Source organism: Protobothrops mucrosquamatus, unplaced genomic scaffold, assembly GCF_001527695.2.
Source record: "Protobothrops mucrosquamatus isolate PMUCROS unplaced genomic scaffold, P.Mucros_1.0 scaffold217, whole genome shotgun sequence".
Lineage (NCBI taxonomy): Eukaryota > Metazoa > Chordata > Lepidosauria > Squamata > Viperidae > Protobothrops > Protobothrops mucrosquamatus.
This window is the reverse complement of record NW_015386570.1, coordinates 375,816-395,548: the sequence shown is the minus strand read 5'-3', so window position 1 is coordinate 395,548 and position 19,733 is coordinate 375,816. Positions and strand designations below refer to the sequence as shown.

At 34.0% G+C, this 19,733-nt stretch overlaps 1 protein-coding gene across 1 annotated transcript in view; it reads left to right on the top strand.

The window, feature by feature from the left end:
* Nucleotides 1-19,733, top strand: part of SLC9C2 (solute carrier family 9 member C2 (putative)) — a 54,049-nt gene that overhangs the window by 8,769 nt on the left and 25,547 nt on the right. The window contains exons 5-9 of the mRNA XM_029283764.1: nucleotides 510-640; nucleotides 3,856-3,953; nucleotides 7,385-7,504; nucleotides 11,623-11,818; nucleotides 16,783-16,971. Coding sequence (XP_029139597.1) covers nucleotides 510-640; nucleotides 3,856-3,953; nucleotides 7,385-7,504; nucleotides 11,623-11,818; nucleotides 16,783-16,971 — 734 coding nt within the window. The remainder of the gene's footprint in view (nucleotides 1-509; nucleotides 641-3,855; nucleotides 3,954-7,384; nucleotides 7,505-11,622; nucleotides 11,819-16,782; nucleotides 16,972-19,733) is intronic.

Here is a 19,733-nt window from a genome sequence, read left to right as displayed (position 1 = left end):
TCAATCTTTTCAGCTAATAAAAAATGATACAATATGTTTTCCTTTGGCATAGATGCCATGATACTTTTTAACAATTGATTTTTTAAAATGTAAAATCTTATATTAACATTTGATATGCTTAGTTTATTTTTTTCTGTTTTATCATATTTTTTCTTTTTTTCTTTTAGTTTTTGTAATAATTGGAGGGTTGTATTTTTTATACTTTTATACTTTTTAAACTTATAAATTAAATATATATATTTAAAATCTATAGATTCTGCTTATCTGAATATCCATTAACAGATTGCCTGTTATCTGTAACCCTATTTATTTATTTATTTATTTATTTATTTATTTATTATTTACTTACTTATTTATTTAATTGGTGTTATTGTTATTAATATACATTGCTTATTTCCAAAAGATTATTGAAAAATATTGTTCTTCCCGATTGACTGAATAATATAACATCATTATTATTGTTTTTAGTTACACTACTGTTCTTTTCTTCCTCCTGCAGTTAACTGCAGAAGAAGTTAATCAATTGATCAGATTACTTAGATGTCCAGAATGCAATGCAGATATTACATTTGAGAGAGATCCTGAGCAAATTGCTGAAATATTTGAGGAAGCCAGGTTACGTCTCTTAACTGCACAGATAGTTAGTATTTTTATTTTCCTTAATGTTTTTTGTTCTAAATATCATATTTAATGTATGTAGTCTGAGAGCAAAAGTATTTAGCAGGACTAGTAAGAGCTTTTGGGGTCCCCTTATTCTTACTCCCCCAATAGTTCCTTGGTGGTTTCAACCACTTCATTTTGCTATTAAATATTATTTATCCATCCAGAGTCATGTATTCTGCCCATAGTCATATATTTGAGATGGGCGGCTATATAAATTGAAGTAAATGAATATACACAATATAGTAATAAAACACTTGTGAATTGCATTCACTACTAAATCTGAGATGTCGCTACCTACACCCCACATGTGAACTGCTTAAAGGGCCCCTTTAAAAAAATAGTTGGAGCAAGCTGAACTGACATTCAGTGGTGAAAGGGAGAAAAATCAGTTAATGACCAGTGGCCTAGTAAACTAAATTGTTTATATTCTCTGACCTTATCTCAAAAATAGTATAGTTGACACGCTGACCTACTAGGAAGGGATAAATTATAAGATCATTCAAATGGGTTTGTCAAAATCATTTCAGTGTCATCCTGTAATTTATACTGTTTTTGCTTTTTCCTTTTTCTTGCCTTTGCAGTATAGTAGGCCAAGGGTTGCATCATAGTAGGCCTAAGGATAAATAAGACCTAGTTCTCCTTCTGCTCAGGGCGGCAACAACTGTTAGGTCTGCTTTACTCCTTTGTCTCATGAAATAATTATGTTTAATAACAATAACAGTATTTAAGCATTTCAGGATTTATAACTCTGCTGTGTTGTAGTCTTATTAGGGTTTGTGTTAACATATTGGAAATTGCTGTCAAAACTGTTTGGCAAGACACTTTCCATATCAGAACCGGAGTTAAGAGATTCAGTTTCTAATATCCTCGGCCACCAAAGATTCCCTAGGTGACTAGACCAGTCATTCTCTTTCAGCTCAGTGTATCTCAAGGAAAGTTATTGTGGAAAAAATCATAAAGAGTACTACATATTCTTTTTTTTACCTCTACAAGAGCCTTTTTGGGATTTCAGAGGTTTCCCCAATCTGCATTTGCCACTTTAGACCGGTATAGGTTTTTTAACAAGAAGGTGGTTTTGTTACCAAAATAGTAAATCCATCCTATGGCATCATAGCTGAGCTAGGAGAGTGAATTTTGAATCAGGTGTGAGTTTAGATGAGCCCTTTGCTTACTATTTAGACTCTCAGAATCACTTAATAGTAAGATGGGCAGCATATAAATAAGTACAGAAATAAATAAATAGTGGCATAACTTCAAGCCCTTTAAATGGCAAACTCAGGAAGCAAAAAATACTGTAGGTGGATTTCTGGAATGATCTTTATTTGTGCTAGTTAAATTAAGGAGGAGTTATTCTAAGTTTCTTTCTCATTCTCCCCTCTCCTACCTAAGGATATTTTTATGTAATGATCATGTTCTTCTCTGGGTCTGCAAGATACTTCGTCCTAGGAATTTTATTCCTCAAACATACACATACCTTCCTAATGATACTCTCAGGTTATTTCACTAACTTGTTTAGCAGACTGGATATAATCAATTGATCAGATTACTTAGATGTCCAGAATGCAATGCAAATATTACATTTGAGAGAGATCCTGAACAAATTGCTGAAATTTTTGAGGAAGCCAGGTTACGTCTCTTAACTGCACAGATAGTTAGTATTTTTATTTTCCTTAATGTTTTTTGTTCTAAATATCATATTTAATGTATGTAGTCTGAGAGCAAAAGTATTTAGCAGGACTAGTAAGAGCTTTTGGGGTCCCCTTATTCTTACTCCCCCAATAGTTCCTTGGTGGTTTCAACCACTTCATTTTGCTATTAAATATTATTTATCCATCCAGGGTCATGTATTCTGCCCATAGTCATATATTTGAGATGGGCAGATGGATATAGTCCAATTATGCTAGGAAAATAGTGTATGGGGACAATCGTTCTTCTATATCACATCCCCATTTTAATAATGCTTTTAACTAGCCAATAAAGAACAAAGTGATGGGTTTGAGGAAAGATGATTGCAGTACTGGCTAAGGTGATGGAAGGCCATCTGCATTCAGCACTGTGGACTCAAAACACTCTGCCTCCAAACAGTTTCAGGTATAAATTTTTCTGCTAGTTTCATACTAACATGAAATTATATTACATGACATGGTGTGACATTACATTACATTACATGAAAGAGCATACACAAATAACTTTTTCACCAAGATATCTTTGCTAGGTCCAAATATATTTTTCACCGGTTATAAGTTCTGATCTCCAGATTAATTGAGGCCCCTAATTGTTTGATTTCCATTTTGTTATTTTGAAATGGTGTTTGCTGGTAATGGGGATTATGGTTTGGAAATGAATGAATGCATGTAACCATTATTTAGATGCTATTTAACATTCATAGAACCTATACTCCCTGCAAACAGGATCTTTTGCACAAAAATTACTTTGCTCTTTTTTATAGAAGACTATAATTTTCTTTTGAAGTTCTGAAGTTTAGGGGTTCATTTGAAGTATTTGATTATCTCTTGAAAGGACGGCAGATTTGTTTTGTCTTTAGGTCATGAACTTTATCAGGCTCAAAAAGTTCTGAATGGTAAAATTTAATATATGGTATTAACTGGAGTCATTTTTCTGTTTTCATGGGGAATGGAACTGCCTTTTTCTATGTTCTGAGAAAACAGTGGCCTGAGAAGCAAAAGGAAATCAACTTTTTTTCATCCACTACTTGGTATTTTTTATGATAAAGAGAAATCACAGGTGCTACATGACCCCTAGTAAGCAATTAGAGTTTTAAGATGGAAAAACATTCTCAGTAACTGTTACAGATAATTCAAGCTGACTTCCATTTAAACAGCAGAATGATTGCAATCCCACCCGTTTTTTCTCTCAGAATTAGAATGGTTGAACTCTAAAGATGAGTATCAGTTAATAATGGTTGAATTGAAGATTGAAACTTTAAGCAGTCACATATCAAAATAATGTGATATCAGAGATTAAGAACCACATAGAACTGCTGCTTCATATCAGATGTGATAATGCTTCTCAGTGGAGTCCATAAGCAGATTTAGTTCAACTAACAGGGTCCTATGACTAGATGCAGGCAAGCAATAGAATGAATATATTTTACATATATATAATTGCTTTATGGGTTAAATAGTAAACAGTTCTGGAATTCTATTTATTCAGACTTTTTTTTAAATATAGGCTAGTTATCAGAAGCAATATAACAGTGGAATGCTGAACCAAGATGCTGCCCAAATATTAATAGGTGCGGCAGAAAGCTATGTCGATATTAAAGGAAAGTAAGTGCTTACTAATTAATAAAAATAATGCATATGCAGCTATTGTAATTCAATATTCCAAATGAGAAGAGTAGATACTGTAATTTGATACATTGAAGCTATTGTTGTAATTACTTTGATTGACATGTATAAAATATTACACTTTTATTTTGTTTATTTATTTTATTTAATAAAATGTATATGGCCACCTAACTCACTCTCATTGACTCCAAGCAGCTTGCAAAGATAAAAATCCAATATAAAAAGCACGACACCCCACTCTCCTGGCAGATGTACATTTTTTAAAAAAAATGCAACATACATGTAACAAAAAATATATAGCCAGCTGTATAAAATATCATAAAAGTGAAACGAAGCAAAAGTTATGACTGTCACTAATTACGACTGGGCTTGGCAGGCTCCTACAGGTCTAAGAGTTCCTGAATGAAATCTATTCATATACTAAACAGACCTGCTTCCAAGCCCAGTCTTGAAAGGCCAATGAAGTAAAGAGCTTTCAAATAAACTCAGTTCCTCATATTTCTTTATTCACAGCTTGGGAATTCATTAAAGTGTTTATAAAAGGATTATAATATTCATCTCTTTGGCAGTAAATATAAAGCAAACTGCACAAAGCTATTTTGTTCAAAGATTTGAAATAAATAGAATCAAAAGCCAGAAGAATCAAATGCTGAATATGGGAGGGGGAGGGGAATTTGTAACTACGGTAATTAAATCTTTTGGAAGGAGATGACTCTTACAAGAAAATGAATTTTTAGTAAGCCAAACTTCAAGGAAATTAACAGCTCAGAAAAATTGTTGGCCTATCAATTGAGAAAAGAACATCAATTTAAGACATAAAGAAGCATGTTTCAAATTCAAAACAAATGGCAAATCAAATATATTAAATACTATTCTCAACCATGTGGAAACTATACAAACTTTGGAGAAAGTTATAGGGTATTTGAATACAACACACAGATTTACAGATCAGCAAAAAGAAATAGTACTTACAGTATTAAATAAAAAAAAATCCTGGAGAACTTAAAACATGGGTTAAAAATATATATCAAGGGCAAATAACAAAGATCATAGCTAATAAAACAGCTACAAATTTTTCAATGAGTAAAGATACTAGATAAGGCTGTCTGCTTTGTTTCTCATTTACTATTCTTGATTGCTTTAGAAGTATTAGCAAATAAGTTTTCAAAAAAACGTATCAGGTATCAAGACTCAAGGAGAGAAATAAAACTTAAAATGAGGGATCCTTGGTGCTCTCTGAGCTTGCTTGTTTTCTTGCAAACGTTTCATTACCTTAACTAGGTAACATCATCAGTGCACTGTTTTTTTTATTAAACAAGTTTTATTGTTTTTTTCATTTTACAAACAAGTGCTTAAGAAACAATGTGGTGGCAGGGCAGTCAATTGTCCACAAAACAAAGTCATATTCATAAAGTTCAAATTAAGTCATTAAAAACCTCCTCTTTTTCCCTCTAATGACATATTATATTCAGATTGATATATTACAATACAACTAAATCAATCATAGCAATCCTCAATAATCTTTCGTCTAAATAGATCTACAAATCCGAATCCTGTATTGAGTTTACCTATTTCACTTATTATGTTCCATATTTCTAATCTAAATACTTAGTTAACACTTTGGAGGTCTCCCCATAACCTTTTCCCTTAACATATTCAATAAGCATTTATTATATCATTTCATCCTTTTTTCTTATTCCTCTTCCATTACACGTAACTATCAATTCTAATAAGAAAAGAAAATATTAATTCAAATCAGAAAGGGAAAAAAACAAAAGAAGAGAAAAAAACAAAAACAAAGACAAGACAAAAAGAAAGAAAAGAAAAAATACCTTTCTATTTCTATTATTCTTTATAATCTAACAATCAATCCCTCAATATCTATATCAAATTTCTTTAACGTCCTCCCAAAATTACTGTATCCAAAGCATATTAATACATAGACAAAACAAGTTATTATTAAGTTCAAATCTTAATTAGTTTTTATTCAATCTAATCTCTTATTTAACTGTTTTAAGCCATAAATCAATCCATATCTGATAAGCCTAACAGTGCACTATTAATGAAATGTCTGCAAGAAAACAAGTTCAGAGAGCACCAAAGACCCTTCATTTCAACCCCGAGCTACAAATATTCTCCTTCACTGGTAAAACTTAAAATACTATGCAGATAGTGTACTAACCATCATGCAACTGCAAAATGCAATAAAGGAGCTGATAAAAACAAGGGTTTTGATGAATTCTCAACATATAAAATTAATATACAAAAAAAATAATATACAAAAAAATTAATATACAACAAGTATTTGGGATTCTGTTTGACAGGTAGCAGCAAATTCAATTTGAAATTTCAAAAGTATTAAACCAGATTATGGAGAGAAGTTTAAAAAACATATTGAAAGTGGTAATATTTAAAACTGCTTAAATTATGATCACTAACTTGAATATATTATCTACATTGCCAACAATATCAGATTGGGAAACCAAACTTGGGGAATATGCAACAATAGTAACATTAGCAGTATATATTCATAACAGAAAATTTCAGTAAGAATGGTTTCCTGATATACAGATATTCACATAATAAGGCAAACTCAGGAACCTAACAGTACAGTTTTCAAGGTGAAAATAATTGACTCAAAGACAGTAACTAAAAAAAGTGTTGAGAAAAACGATTATGTTACATCAGTCAGGTACAATAGGGAATTTAAAATTATGTGATTTTCCCAATAAGTGTTTTTACTGATTATTCTTTTTCTTTTTCCTTGTTTGTTATATTTTCCCTTTTTCCTTTTTTTTCCTTTACATTTTTATGTGCAACTACAATGGTGTTAAAACTTTGTGAACTTTTTTGCATTTTCAGTACTTCTGCATGAAAATGACCTGAAATGTGATCTAAACAACTATATGTCAAAAATATTGTACTTGTTCATTTATTTATTGTGAAAAATGATCCAAAGCAACATACAGGAAGTCCTCAGCTTACTATCACAATTGGAACCAGAACCTTTGTTGCTAAGTGATGCAGTCATTCAATTTTACAACCATTTTTGCCACAATTGTTAAGTTAATCACTATAGCTGTTAAGCAAATCTGGATTCACCCATTGACTTTTCTCAGAAGCCCTCTGGGAAGGTCACAAATGGCAATCACATGACCCTGGGATCCGGCAACCATCATAAATGCATATTGGTTGCCAAATACCTGAATTTTGATCATGTGACTGCAAGGATGTTACAACAGCCGTAAGTGTGAAGACCACACGTCACTTTTTTCAACAATGCTGTAACTTTGAATGGTTGTTAAACAAATAGCCATAGTTTGAGGATTACCTGTATTTGTGGCAAAAGTATCGAGAATTATCTTATATTCGCTATCTTGTTTTAAAGTATATGCTTTTAATTATTCCAGGTTTATGAATATTCATGAAGTAAAAACCTATTGGGAAAGCAAAGGCATATTGGTCACAATTAAGAACTGGCTAACTGAATGGGTTCACTCTGTGAAAGAGGAAAGCTTTAAGCCATCAAAGTTAGTATACATTAATAGATATTAAAATATGTATGATGGAAAATATTAACATTTTTATATAATGAAGGTGATATATGCACTGTTATATTCTAACCTTAATAATTGGGATACTGAATAACTACTAATCAAGAACTACTGGGCCCAAGTACCCAGATTTATTGGAAGTTAGTTTTCATTCCAATTCAGCAAGATCTAGTCCTGAAATAGCATTCAATGTTGTTGAATGCAGAAAAAAGGAACTGTAATTACATTCCAAATTTGTACAAATTTGTAATTTGTAATTACATTCCAAATTGGAAACTCGATATCAGAATGGCTAGTAGAGACTAGTATTCAGTTTCTAAGGCTGATTTATAAGAAAGAATGTTGAAAATTCTCAAAATTAAGTTGCTCAGAAAATTGTGAAGATCATAATTGACTTTCATGATCAATTGTCAGTTCTAAGACTGTTTATAAATTATAATTTGCATGGGTCCATTGAGATATATAGTTTACTTGCAAGCTGGAGAAAAAGATGATTTAGTCTCAAGGGAATCTGGCTGCTGAATATCTTTTTTTAAAATATAAAGACAAGCAGAGATATATAAAGAGAAAGAAAGAAAAAGCACAGAGAAAAGTACAGTTAATGAAAGAAAAATAATAATTAAAGGAGCAATTTCCAACCTTCTTCACAGCAGTTATGAACTCATTATTATTATTATTATTATTATTATTATTAATATTACAAAAATCCCTTCAGTCTCTTATTCTGTTTTTGTAATCATCGAATCCAGAAATCACCATTTTCACTTTTTTTCTATTTTCAGCAAAACGTTTTCCAGTCTTTTATTAAAAATACTTACATCGTAAGTGGAGGACTACCTGTAATATGAAAAAGGTTTTCTTAATAACTCTTCTTTGTGCATCTAGTGAGTTTCTTAGAAATACTATACTTGGTTTCTCTTTAGATCATATAAATCTTTCATCTTAGAAAAACTTAGAAACATCTATTTTTGAGAAGGATCTGTATCTTTCAGAAAAGTTCATATATTCCTTGGAATCGCCATCTTACACGGCGTCTGTGTATATTTATAATCTCTCAACATCCTTCAAAAATATTTTGGGCAATTTACTTTGTGTTGATTTAATTCCTTTTTCAGAAGTTCTATCTTTTTGTGGGCAAAGTATTCCATTCCGGTCTCCAAATAATTCTATCAGTTTTCCATAAGTTACTTTAAAAAATATGATTTTATTGTTATTTGGCCTATTTATTCCTAATATCATGACATTAGTTTCATTCCAATTAATTTCAGCAACTACAAATCTGCCATGCTTATCATCCATTATCCATTTTGGTTGGATTTATATGCAAAGCAACTCTATTTTTCTTGGCTGTGGCATAAATTCTTATCCCAAATTTTTATAAATCTTTTTTTTTTTATCTTTTTCTTATATGTGTTTCTTATAAGCAAATTACATCTTGTTTTAATTTTTCAAGTAACGAAATACTTGCTTTATTTTTTGAGGGACATTTGTCCCATCTATAATCTATCTTAGGCATTTAAAATCCATATTTATTTTATAAACAGAAAAGTCTATGAAGTAGCATCCAACTTTATGGTCTCTTTTTCATCTTTCTATATTTATTGCATGGTTCCCTCGTTTTGATCCAACTGCATTTTTTTCACCTCTTCTGTGAATCTTTCATAAAAATCTCTTGCTCTTTGGACGAAGTCAAGTCAAAATGATTTATCCTTAATTTTGTATGGAAATGTTGTAGAACTGGTATCTTGTCTTCTTTCTGACAAAATGTACATCTTAGAACTTTTCTTAATTTTGCATATCTTGTATTAATTCTATGTCTTCTTTCTGACAAAATGTACATCTTGGTACTTTTCTTAATTTTGCATATCTTGTATTAATTCTATACACGTCCACTTCTGCATTCATATTTTCTTCATTCCACTCCAAAAATGTTATTAGAAATTCTACCTTCTCTAATGTCATCACCAGGTTCTTCTGGAACTGCTCTACCTAAAACAATTTTCTTTCTTAATTCTAATAATTGTCTAAATCCTTTTCCATATCTCAATTTATTATAGGCAGTCCTAAACTTACAGTATGACCACATTTGGGACCAGAACCTCTGTCACTAAGCAATGCAGTAGTTAATTAAGTCTTGCCTGATTTTATGACCTTTTTTGCTGTGGTGGTTAAACGAACCATGCACTTATTAAAGCAAATCCAGTTTCCACCTGACCTCAGTGGCAGAAGTCCCTTGGAAAGATTGTAAACGGCAATCGTGTGTGCTCCATAAGTGCTTCAACCACTGTAAATACATGCTGGTTGCTAAGTGTCCTAGTTCTGCTCATGTAACAACTGGGACACTCTGATGGTCATAAGTGCAAGCACCTATTGTAGGTCACTTTTTTCAGCACTGTTGTATTTTTGGTCATTAAATGAATGACCATAAGTTGGGGAATACCTCTGTCTCATTTTCAAATATTTCTATTTTTGCTTTGATTTGTTTAATGTCTCCATTTATCTGTATTACAGAATCTTCCATTCTTTTATTTATCTTTTCTGCCATATTTTTCCATATTCCATAATTCCAAATCTCTCCTCCATTCTCTCTTTGAGGGTAGCGTGGTCTCTTTTGACTGGTGCAGGCACTGATGCAGTTATTGATATTATAACATTGTTTTCTAATTCTTCAAGCATCCTTTATAGAGACCCTGGCATAATTCCTTTATCTATTATTTGTTGTCTATCTGTAAATGTTCATCTCTTCTCTTCTGTCTGTAACAATCTCTGTAACTCTTAATCCTATTTGGCTCCTGTAGTCACATGATTTCATAACTTCTTTCCCTTTTTCTACTTATTTCTTTGATTAGCAAAGTCAGCCAATCATCCTCCTTAGCACGTTTAAACAATCCTGTTTCCAATGGAGGTAGGTGTTATTTATCCAATTAATTAAAAAATACTTAAATAAGGCAAAATTCCAAATTTGATATTTCTTTAATCCATTTTTAACTTTTGCATTCAAAACTTCTTGCAAGCTTTTTGCTTTTAATTATTTTTAATTCTTTATAGTTGTATCCTTAATTTTTACATTAATGTTTTCCAAAGTCAAAGGTACATTCATTTGGGTGCTCTAATGCTTTGAAGGTCTCCTTAAAGTTTAAATCTGCTGTATCCAAAAGTGCTTTAGAAAATGGATCCAGCAACCCCAATATCCTTTAAACGTGCTTTCCTTGAGGCTGTGAGCATGTTGTCTTCTTCTGCAGCTCCTGGTGCTCTTTACTTATGATTCCCTTTGGATCCTGTGGGTTTCCTCATGAGGAAGATCTCTCCAGAGCTAAAATGAGCAACCTTGCAGCTTTATCCTAGTGATTAGTTTATAGAAGCTCCATTAGTTTGGGCACACCACCCCGCTTCCATTCTTTGCCCTTGTATCATCTGTGTTAGTTTGCAATGTTTCCACCTGAAAATCCACTGGTTGCTGAATATTTGACTATAACCCTCCTGGAATTAGTCCATATCCTTATGTATGTATTTCAGTGAGGTGTGGTGGGTGAGATTGATACAAGATTGTTTTCTCCTTATCTGGATTATGTGCTTCAAAACTAGGAGTCATGCCCACAGTGATTATTTCCCAATTGCTCTTAGAAAACAACTCTGAGTATAGGGACTACAAATCCCTTCCAAAATACATCTTACAGTTTCTTCTCCAGAGGAAGCAGTAGTGACAGCAATAAACAGAAGAAAGGTATTGAACTAAAGTTTGGATAATGAGAATCCAAAAATGCTTTGAAATTTCTTAGTGAGGCAAAAGGAGTTTAAAAGAGTTATACTATTCCTCATTGTTTTAAAAAAAACCTCAGACATAATTGTTTTAGTAGAGGAAACAGCATAATTCTCTTCTACTTTTTTTGTTTTAGTAATTTGAGTTCCTATATCTATTTGGCATCTTTAACTGTTCATAAAATCACAGAGTTGGATTCTTATTGAATTATTCTTTCAGAGCAAGGTTCTTGGACAGTACTGATCACTGTCCATATATGGTATTAAGAAATGAAAAGTAATAGATGTTTAAATGACTGTTATTAATTGCATGTCTAACTTTTTTCCCTTTACAGAAACAGGCTTATGAAAACATGCTACCAATTAGTGATAATGGAGGAGTTTGAATATATATGTTGTGTGGTAACCCTTTTGAACTGTTTTCCAATTGCTCTTTACTTTCTACTTTCTACCAATACACCATATTTTCCACAACTAAAATTGTGCAACTACTATTTTCTGACTTTGTACATACTGGAAGCTATACTGAAGGTACAAACTACATAAATTAATGATATATTTCTTTTTAATAATGTAAATAAACATGCCTACTATATATTCAATAACTAGAATATGCATTTTAATTATTTGCAATAGAAAAGCAGGTTAGAAATGTTATAAATACATGTTACTCAAAAGTATGAATTGAAGTCCGAAAGATTTTTATAAATTTAAAATATAGTTCTATCACTTCTTCAGTGTTTTTGTAGTAATTGCTTTTCTAAACATAATATTTTGCCTTTTGCTGAACTTTAATTCAAGCATCGTGTGTGTTCGTACCAAGGAGATAATAGCCATATTACAGTTACAGTATGTTTTCTGTAAGTTTCAAGAACAAGGAAAATAAAATGGTAAGCTGGAAATATGCAAGAACCATTAATCAGGCAAGAGAGATTGAAAGGCCAGACCAGGAAATCAGCTACAATGGAAGACTATTTTTTATTGAGATATATAATAATAGAATCTTCTACTTTATGGTTTGAGGTTCACATACTACCAGTCCATCGCCAATACTCACATAATTCAATAATTTACTGTTGTGACCACAGGCCATAACAACATGACATATCAGCAAAGAAGAATAAAATTAGTTAACAATAAAATTGTAAACAACAATAAAGAAAACATACAAGAGAATTAAGAATCAACCAATACTATCATTGGGGGTTTTAAATTTCATTTCTAAATTTGAAAGAAGGCATGGCAAAGGTAGTTGACCTGATTGTTAATAATTGGAATTGTCCCTGTGAGAAGGTAGTTTTGTTGTTCAGTATCCTGCACCATAAATTTGTTGGTCATCAGTATTTTGATTTTGATTTTATCTTAGATAGGGCAGTAGAGGACATAATTATTAATGTCCTCCACTTGGTTGGCACTAAGGGGCACAGTCAGTCTCCATTGGACATGTATAAAACTTCCCTTAAAGATAAGCGGAACCAATGGTCTGAAGTAAATAGATGTACCGGTAGACCTTGGCTTATGTCCGCTTGTCTGGTGTTTGTTCAAATTACAGCATTACTGAAAAAATGGACGTATGATTGGTCTGAAATTCTGGCCCCATGTGGTCATGCAATCAGGGTGTCCGCATGATATGAGTTGTCACGATTGAGATGTCATGATATCTATTTGTGACCTTGTCTGCTGGCTTCCCACAAGTAAACTTAATAAAGAAGCTGGTAGGGAAGGTTGTAAATTGTTCTGCTTCCCCCCCCCCCCCCGCGCAGCTGTCATTGACCCTCATAGGTTTTCCCTAGCTACCTGTAACTCAAGTACGGCATAGGCCAACCCTGCCCAGTTCCTCCCCCAGTTTCCCATGACTGCATGTGTCCTGAACTGTCTCTCTTAGGCCTTTCCTGCTTCCTCCCCCTTGGCACTGCATACTCTTTCCCTGGGATTTCTGCCTTTTCCCACAATGATCTTCAGATTACAACAGCTATTTCATTTATAGAGAACCATTGATTTGCTTAACTACCATAGTGATTCACTTATGGTTTGCTTAACTACCATAGTGATTCACTTAGTGACTGCTGCAAAAGAATTATAAAATTGGGTCAGTCACATGAGTGACCCAATTTATGACCATCCCGAATTATGGCTGTGATGGGCAGGTTCCATCATAATTGTAACTCAAAGACTATCTGTACAATTAACAGTTCAACAATGAGGTTTGTGGAATCTTTCTAATTTTTTGTTTCTCAACAGTACAATGTAAATTCTAATGGAGACTGAGGATAGGCCCACTTTCATTCTAAGATAGGTGGCCCGAGTACTATAAGGAAGGCCTAGAATCTTCCTTACAACTAAGCTGGCACAAAGATGCATTATGGCAGGGGTGTCAAACTCGCCATATCACATGATGTGTCGCAATGTATCGTGCCTTTTTTTCCATTGCCGGCAATGGGGTGGGCGCGGTTTCGACATGACGCATCTGGCCCATGGGCCAGCAGTTTGACACCCCTGCATTATGGGGTCAGACAAGGGTATTGGTCAGTTCATGTCTAATTTCTCATCACTTGTTCTAATCACAAATTAGGGTGTTTGGTTTTTAAGTTGAAAAGGTAGAAAAAGACCTTTATTTCCTAGAAAATAGCCTCCTAAAATAGAGGTTCAGTTTCTGTCAACCAGAGTTCCATGGAAAAGGCTATTGGGATATTGCTCCCTTTGCCTCCTAGGCCAAACTTCCTAGGAAAGAGGCAGATTGCTGTATTTATTAACTTTGGCCAGAGAAGGCGCAGTTACAGAGAACATTTTTGTCATGTAGAATATTCAGAGCCTACTGATAATTGACCAGGAATACAGACTGAAGGATAATATATTCTGGCTACAATGGGAATGTAGCCAGAATACAGACTGGGAATGTAGCCAGGAATACAGACTGAAGGATAATATATTCTGGCTACAATGGAAGTTTTTAAGAAGAGACTGGACAGCCATTTGTCCGAAATGGTATAGGGTTTCCTGCCTGAGCAGGGGGATGGACTAGATGACCTTCAAGGTCCCTTCCAACTTTACTATTATTATTATTATTATTATTATTATTTTGGCATATTTTAAAGAGGCACTGGTATGCCCCCTCCTCAAAAAGCCATGGTTGGATCCACCATTTGGGCAATTTTTGTTTAGTCTCTCGTGTTCCCTTTTTAGGGAAAGGTGGTTGAGAAGCTGGTAGTTTTGCTATTTCAGAGGATCCTGGATGGATTATCTATATGCTTTTCCCATAGGCCTAGCTATGGGACAGAAACAGTATTGGTCACAATTTATGGATGGTCTCTGACAGGAGAAGAAGATAGTGTTCATCTTGATCTTTCAGTGGCTTTCAGTACCATCAACTATGGCATCCTTTGGGGCCAACTTAGGGAGTTGGGATGGGTAGCACAATTTTGTGTTGGTTCACCTCATTCCTCCAAGGCTGATTCCAATCAATATTGATAGGGACAGAAATTTGTAAATGATGTTTATTTTCTGAATCAATTTTACTGTGATTTTAGACATTGTTTTGATACATAAGGGGTCATGATGGCTCAGCTGTTAAGTAGTTGAGCTTGTCAGCTGGAAAGCTGATAGCCTAGGTTCGAGACCCAAGCACCATGCAATGGGACGAGCTCCCATTCTTTCCCAGTTCCAGCCCATCAGTTTCCTTGACTTTCTTCTTGTTTCAGACCAATCCCTAAAATCCTTCTTCATTATTTTCAGCATTTAGAACAAGGCTTTGTTCATGCTGACCCTTAGCCTTCCTGACCCCATACTTGCAGGTTCAGGTTATTTCCTTATATTCTTCTTTTGTTAATCTGATTGATTTTCTCCTGCCACTTTTTATTCTGTGACTGGAAAGGAAATGTTTAGTGCACAAATGGGTATTTTTTAATGAGGAATAGAATTCTGGTTAAAAGTTTACCTGGAACAAAAGCTGCCTTTGGAACTATTAAATATTAGCTTTTGTCATCATTAATCCTGTGTTTACAGCAATATGAGATGTCAATCCACAGTCATCACTGTATACCATCCTCCCTGCTGAGCAATGTCCTCCTTGCCTGAGCTAAATTCCATAGATGAAGTGGCAATAGAATTCACAATTCTCAAGTTGCTTGGGGATTTCAATCTGCCACCCAGTGACACTGAGCCAGGAGAGGTTCATGGCCTCCATGGCAACCATGGACCTGCCCCCAATCATTGATGGCCTTATGCTTCCTGGAGGCCACACACTAGATCTGGTTTTGTTTTAGGGGAACTGAGGTATGATCTGGAGGACATTAATATTATTTTGTTGCTATGGCAGATCACTCTTTGATTGTCTGTTGCCTCACTGATGCCACTCCTCCCTGCAGGAATACAGGACTTGTTTGATTGGTCCCCACAGGTTATTGATGGATCCAGGCTTGGGTTTTTCCTGAGGATCTGGTGGGAGATTCAGATGAGGCCTTGTCACTGCCTGGAATAAGTGAGTGGTTGTGTCCCTGGATTATACTATGGCCTCTTCCTGTGTGCTAATCCCAGAGTGTATTTGCATTTATTGAGCAGCTCTGGGAAATGTAGTGCTTGGAAATATGGCTGGAGCACTGTTGGAGGAAAATTCAGCGTGAGTCTGACCAAACATGGGTAAAAGTGCATATTAGGGATGGCAAAACATAAATATTTCTCTGCCCTTATTGCATCTTCTGATAGCTATCCAGCAGCTTTGTTTCGAGTGTTCTGGTTCCTATTGGGTAGGGCAAGCTCCTCAGAATATCTGTTGGGAATCTGTGAGGATTATTTAGGCTATCTGGAAGATCAAACTGCTCAGATTCACTCAGCATTTGACTTTGACTGGACAGCTCAGGCTCAGAGGCACATCTGGTGTGATCTGGGATGAGTTTGAGGGACTGCCTATCTCCCATAGTATCTGCCAGGCCAATCTAATCTGGCAGGGTTGATGTAGTCCAGGTTCCTTCAATTAATACAATCTATTTTGACTCCAGAAGTGCACCTTCTGTGTTGCATTGCTTGCACTCTGGAACAAAATTTCTCCAAGATCGTCCCACCTTGTTTCAAAAGAACCTGAAGACCTGGCCTTTGATGGGGATGATTAGTCTCCTTTTAACTTAGATTGCTTTCTTTTGTTTCCACTCAATTTGTTATTCTGTCATATCTATCCTTTTTTCTTGTCATGTTTTTCATGCTTTAAATCGTTTGTAAACTACCCAGAGCTGTTGGAAGTCAGGCAGCACATAAATCTAATAAATAATAATTTATTTGTGGGTTATATAGTGATGCAGGAACCCACTCTTAGAAATGGAAACCTGTAAATTTTCTGACATTTAGCATCCTACTGTTCTAGCATTTATGTGATATTTTTTTTGTACAGTAACTTCAAGTACAAATATATAATTTAAAATGAGTCTCGTGATTTCTGTGGAATCTTGTGATATTTACATTTAATGTTGCCTATCTATTTAGTATCATTGTATTGTTTTTAACAGATTTCTGCAGTGGGGAGGAACTACTTCCGACATCATTGGAACCAGTTTGATATACTAATCATAATCATTGGAATTATAGATGTTGTAATTATCAATATCATTAGATCAATTAGCCCAACGTATGCTATAATTTATGTTATCAGGATATTACGGTTTCTTCGTGTTGTAAGAGTTCTGCGTCTTTTAAAGGTAAACATAATGATGTTATAGTTGAAAAATCGAGGTTTTAATTTGTTTCAGAATTTTTTAAAAAATAAATATTACAAATATTAAAAGTTTAAATTCATTTAGTCCATTGACTGTAAGCATTAGATTGTTTGACTGTTCAATTAAATTCAATTAAATTCAGTTAATGTGGTGTAGACTCCTAATTTGGGAGTACAGACCAAACACTTATGGAGTCCATAAGTTGGGAAGGCTCGGTGTATTACCAGATTTTATTCACAGAATACAAAGAGGCACGGAATATGCTTCTCAACAGTCTCTGTCTTTCCTTTTACTATAAACTTCATGAAAACAATGCCCACAAAAAGATAGTATCATCTGTTCATATCTCTTGAGTATTAGTGATAGTTTGAATCTAAAATGATATAAAGACAGTGTTTCTGCTTTGGTTTATCATTTGGGTGTTAGTTTTTGAGAGGCATATTATATTAGAATATTGTCATCACTCATTTTCTGATGGCCGGCTATATTGGTTAGTGACATTTTATATTTTCCTACTAATGAATAATACAAAAAAACAAAAATGGATATTCCATGAGAAATAAAAAGTAGATTTAAAAAAGTGTAATCATAATTTGAAAGCCAGTAGCACATTCATATATTACATTTTTACTTTAGGAATCTCCTTCAGAGAATATTTTCTACATCTGGAAATTTATTTTTCTTTTTACTTTCTCTTGCATTTATGTGCTGAATGATGTTTTTCTTCTTACAGGCAGATAATATTGGAATTCTATTTTGCATGTATTATTTTTCTCTACATATAAATTTACTGACTAATAGCAATAGATTTAGAGGTAATTACAGGGATTCTGCATATTTTTCTCCTTGTCTAAAAGATTTAGTTTGCATTTCTCTACATACAAAGACTTGTTGTCTAGATTAGTATTTTTAGGTCTTTTTAGGTCTTTCATAATTTCCTTCTTGTCTCACTTCAATTCTATTTCTCATCTGAAACTGATCTATGTCTTTCAGTATTTACCTGACTATCTATCTGTCTATAGTAGAAGAAGGTGCACTGTATACTTTTGCTATGAATAGACTTAATTAACTTTGACTTTCCTGTCTCCATGTTATTTCCTAAAGAAGCGTATTTTATATTCTTTACCCAAGTACCAGTGTCAAGAATGCTATCTTACAAACGTTTTAATCCTTATTTTAGAATATCTTCCATGCATTTGTTCTGCTACATAAAGCTGTCTGCTCTTCAATATTTATTTATTTATTTTATTGCACTTAATAGTAGGTATTTCCAAATAGTGAAAGAGAATAGTGGAAGAGAATTGTCTAGAAAGAGAAAATCATAGGCCAGTGGTGGCGAACCTATGGCACGGGTGCCAGAGGCGGCACTCAGAGCCCTCTCTGTGGGCACGTGCGCCATCGCCCCAGTCCTAGGCCTTCAGCTGGGTTTTATAAAACCTTTTCGCTTTAGGCCTCCGCTGCCGTGTGCAAAAAAAAAAAGGTTCAATCAATCAGTCAATTTCAACTTCTCGCAGGAAAAAAAAAGATCTTGCAAAGTTGGAATTGATTGATTGAACTTTTTAGTCCCACCCAGTCTGCTGTTACCACCGCAGCCACGCCCACCCAATGGGCCACACCCAATTGGTCACACCCACCCAGCACCCGACGATGCATATGTGGGTTTTGGGTTGCAGTTTGGGCACTCGGTCTCTAAAAGGTTCGCCATCACTGTCATAGGCTGATATTTTTTTTCTAAATTGGAAAAGGGGCAAGATTTTTCTATAAGCTTTTCTTTTAATTAAATACATTGGATTACAAGGAATTTCCTGGAATTATTTCTCTGATAGCACTATTCTTATCAGGTTGAGTAACACAAAGCCGAATGGATCCAGTTTCTATTACATTAAATCATTTCCTTATATTTAAAACTTTTTTAGGAATACCTACTTATATTTTTGGCAAACTCATTGTATACTGCAAATTTATCAGAGCCTCTCTTTGAACATTCCCTTCTAAATAATTTCTAATCTGCTCTTTCCATCTTCATGTAAGTGTGTGCACATATTTTTCTTCATAGTCATTCATCAGAACCAATTTGCTCCATAACTTTATTCACCAATGCCCTTTCTTATAATCACTCTGTAGCCTTCTGAAAACATTCTCAAGCTCCCAGACCTAAAAGCAAGCAGGTGTTAAAAGATAATGCAAAATCAAAGACTGATCATGGAAGTCATATGAGACTCAATAGCATTCCTTATAAAGAAAAATTATATTGGGTGGTTGCAAGTCAAATGCAGCTTCAGTTATTTCATCAGCTTCACTCATGGTTATTCAAGGCATAAGTCAAAGTGCTAATTATGACTTTAAATGCCCAATATAATTTGATACCAAGAGTGTTCCCAGAAGAGGCATTTACTGCACAGTTCCCTTTCCTCATTCATTAAATTTAACTGATGACGTTCAGATAGCACCGTCTTTATTTGGGTATTCTATGTTTTATTACTATTTTTTTCTCAACAGAGAAATATAGAAATAGAAAGGCATAGAAATAAGGAAGGTAGGTTTGAAAAGCAAGCATCACTACTATGGGGAGTTAGAAAAATTGTGGAGATCCAAAGAAAGCAATAGGGAAATCAGGAAAGAATAGGCAAAATGAGGAAATTAGTATTACTGTGAAGAAGGCAGATAAAGTAATGTTGGAAAGAAAATTTATAGAAATATATCTATTATGGGGGAGTAAGATAAGGTATACAGGTGAACAAAGA